This window comes from Anoplopoma fimbria, unplaced genomic scaffold (genome assembly GCF_027596085.1).
Source record: "Anoplopoma fimbria isolate UVic2021 breed Golden Eagle Sablefish unplaced genomic scaffold, Afim_UVic_2022 Un_contig_10391_pilon_pilon, whole genome shotgun sequence".
NCBI lineage: Eukaryota > Metazoa > Chordata > Actinopteri > Perciformes > Anoplopomatidae > Anoplopoma > Anoplopoma fimbria.
Genome location: NW_026549559.1, coordinates 1 through 3043, shown reverse-complemented (window position 1 = coordinate 3043; position 3043 = coordinate 1). Strand labels below are relative to the sequence as shown.

Below are 3043 nucleotides of genomic sequence, written 5' to 3'. Positions count from 1 at the left end.
AATAAAAACACTCATTTAGAAAATATTTATTGGAAATTTAATAACAAATATTTTGTGACCAAATATATATATATATATATATTCTTTAAAGAATTCAGGAAACTCATATGAAAGCATAAAAACATTATATAATATTAGAATGGAATAACTATAATAATCAAAAATTTTATATATATTTATGACAAAAGGATAATTTGTTATCAGGTTTTAAAATGATATCCATAAATAGGATAGAAAATGTATTAACAGATGCATTAAACTGAACACTCATTTAGAAAATATTTTTTGGAAATTTAATAACAAATATTTTGTGACCAAATATAAATTTTTATTTTGATGACCAAATACCTGTATTTTTTTTTTAAATAAACTGATTTAAAATAAATAAATAAATACACCTAAAAATGCTTGAATTTCTTGACTCTTGTCATTGGTTCCGTCTGACGTTGCCCTACGTGCCTGTGACGTCAGCGCACCCGGAAGTAGGAGTGCAGAAGGTGAAGCAACGTAGAAACCAAACATGGCTCGTCGTTTTCTCTGCAGATCCGTCGGTGTGTTTCGGCTCAGCAGGACGTGTCCGCCGCTGACTGGACCTCGGTTCTGCTCCCAGACGGAACCGGAGCCTCTGACGGTGAAACTACAAAACAACGGAGTCAGGTGCGGCAACGAAATGTGTCCGTCTCCCCGGAACCAGCGGTAGATTTACTCCATTTAAGGAGAGAATGGCAGGATTTAACAACAAAAGCATGTGCAAGTGGTTCATTCAGTACTTTATTGCACAGATATGAGTCTTGAGAAGAATTAGGCTTACATAATATTCATGTTGAAAATGCATTTTTGCAGTAAAATGACAATATTGCAACGTTTTCTTTCTGCAGGTCTGGTGGTGTCACAATTAAATCCCTCCGTGTACAAAATACTTTATTGTTTAGAAATAGATTATTAATAATGCAATGCTGCAGAGTATTTAATATAAGTAATCAAGTCGTGCATTAAACTACAATTTGCAGGTACTTTTTGTTTCTTTACACTCATTCTTCATTCTGTCATGTTTAGACTTTATTTTGGGGCTTTTATAGTTATTTGACAGATATAGTTAATAACTATAGTTATACATTATTAATGTAATGCATTACTAATTAAAACGTATAATTATTGTAAAAAATATTTGGTTAATACAACCAAACACTACATCAAATAATTTAAATTATTTCCATCTTGGCCAGCTGTTAGAAAAAAATCGTTTTTTTCTGCATTAATTACATTTATTTTTGAAACTTGCATTAATCTTTTTGATATTCATCGTCTGAAACATATGTTATCCAGTAACTATGCAGCAGTTTGATATATGTAGTTGAGTAAAAATGCAATTCTGTCTGTTGTGGAGATTTAAGCATAAAGTGTCCCAAGATATAAAAAAAAAAAGACTCAACAGTACCTGAAAATTGTTCCTCAATGCAGTGCTTAAATACATATACGACAGGATTCTGCTTGTTAATTAAGGCTCTTTAGCCTTATTTTGCTAGGTGTGCACCTTTTTTTATAAATGACATAAGGAAATGACTTCATTACATAACTACATATTTGAATAGAGTTTGGCTGAAAAGTACGATACTTACAGGGAAGTGGAACCTAATCTCTCTGGTAAAACAGGTTATACATGTTAGATTGTGTTGTTTTAAATGTTGTGACTAACCCTGTGATGAACATCATGTTTATATTGCTTTATAAGGAAATGCAGCAAAGTTTATTGCCTTTTTGAACAATAATATTGCTGCAGATCCCTGTACTGCAATACCAGTGTAATAGAGGGACTTCTGTAACAGACTGTAGTGCTAAAATACACAGAAAACACTGTTAAATGGAACTTTTTTTCTTTTTCCAGGAGAATAATATTGAACAACCCCAAGAAGAGGAATGCTCTGTCTTTGTCCATGCTGGAATCCCTCAGAGAAAACATCCTAACCGACGTCGACAGCGATGATCTCAGAGTTGTTATCATATCAGGTCGGTATTTATTATGAGTGTGTTTGTGACAGAGAGAAACATGTTAATCTAACCTGGTAATGTGGCGGCTGTGGCGTAGTGGAAGCAAGGTAGTTCTCCAATCAGAGGGTTGTGGTTCAATACCCGGCTTCGGCAGTCGATGTGTCCTTGGGCAAGACACTTAACCCCAAGTTGCTCCTGAAGGCTTGCCATCGGTGTGGACTGGATGTTGTATGAATGTTAGTTAGAGTCTGATGGTGGCACCTTGATGGTAGCCTGTCATCAGTGTGTGAATGGGTGAATGATATGTAACATACTACTGACTGTAAGTCGCTTTGGATAAAGCGTCTGCTAAATGACTGTAATGTAATGTAATGTTTATGTGTGTTTATGTGTGTGTGTTGTCAGCCAGAGGTCCTGTGTTTTCCTCTGGACACGACCTGAAGGAGCTGACGTCGGCTCAGGGCAGAGAATATCACACAAAGGTGTTTCACACCTGTTCAGAGGTGAGTTGGTTATCTCTCTTCTCATCATCACTTCTTATTAACTATTAATTAAAAGTCAGTTATGACACTGCCTTGCCTTAACACGTCACTATTATAGTCCCCATTTACAACTGCACTACTACTATTATTTTGATTTTGATAAAAATGCATCCATTAGTCTGTTAAATGTAAATATTTACGACAAATGCACGTTTTAACAACAGAGTAAAATGTTTATTTAGTGTCACCAACAGACAAAAAGCTAAATGTATTCGGTTTAAAGAGACAGAACAGAGAAAAACAACTTAATCCTCACATTTGTAAAACCAGAATGTTTGATCCCACGGCCATTACAATATTGCATTCTATCATATCAGTCATTAGATCTAGAACCATATATTCCACCAGATTGAACTATTTTCTCCTTTTTGGCCTTTGGTGCAAAGAAATTCATCAAAATCAATGTTGTTGGTAATCATTGACATATCCAATACTGTGACCATTTTTGTGTTTATTTGAGTTTGATAAAAAAAACAGGCATTTAAAGGGTTAAAATTCTGAAAAAGAATGAA

General features: G+C 34.5%; 1 protein-coding gene across 1 annotated transcript; it reads left to right on the top strand.

Annotated features, from left to right (window-relative positions):
• Nucleotides 1–471: 471 nt before the first annotated feature.
• Nucleotides 472–2492, top strand: LOC129114806 (enoyl-CoA hydratase domain-containing protein 3, mitochondrial-like; the record flags this gene model as incomplete). Its single annotated transcript, XM_054626717.1, has 3 exons — nt 472–657; nt 1886–2007; nt 2395–2492. Coding segments are annotated over exons 1-3 (357 nt in total), but the record flags the coding sequence as incomplete, so codon positions are not given.
• Between the last annotated feature and the right edge of the window lie 551 nt (nt 2493–3043).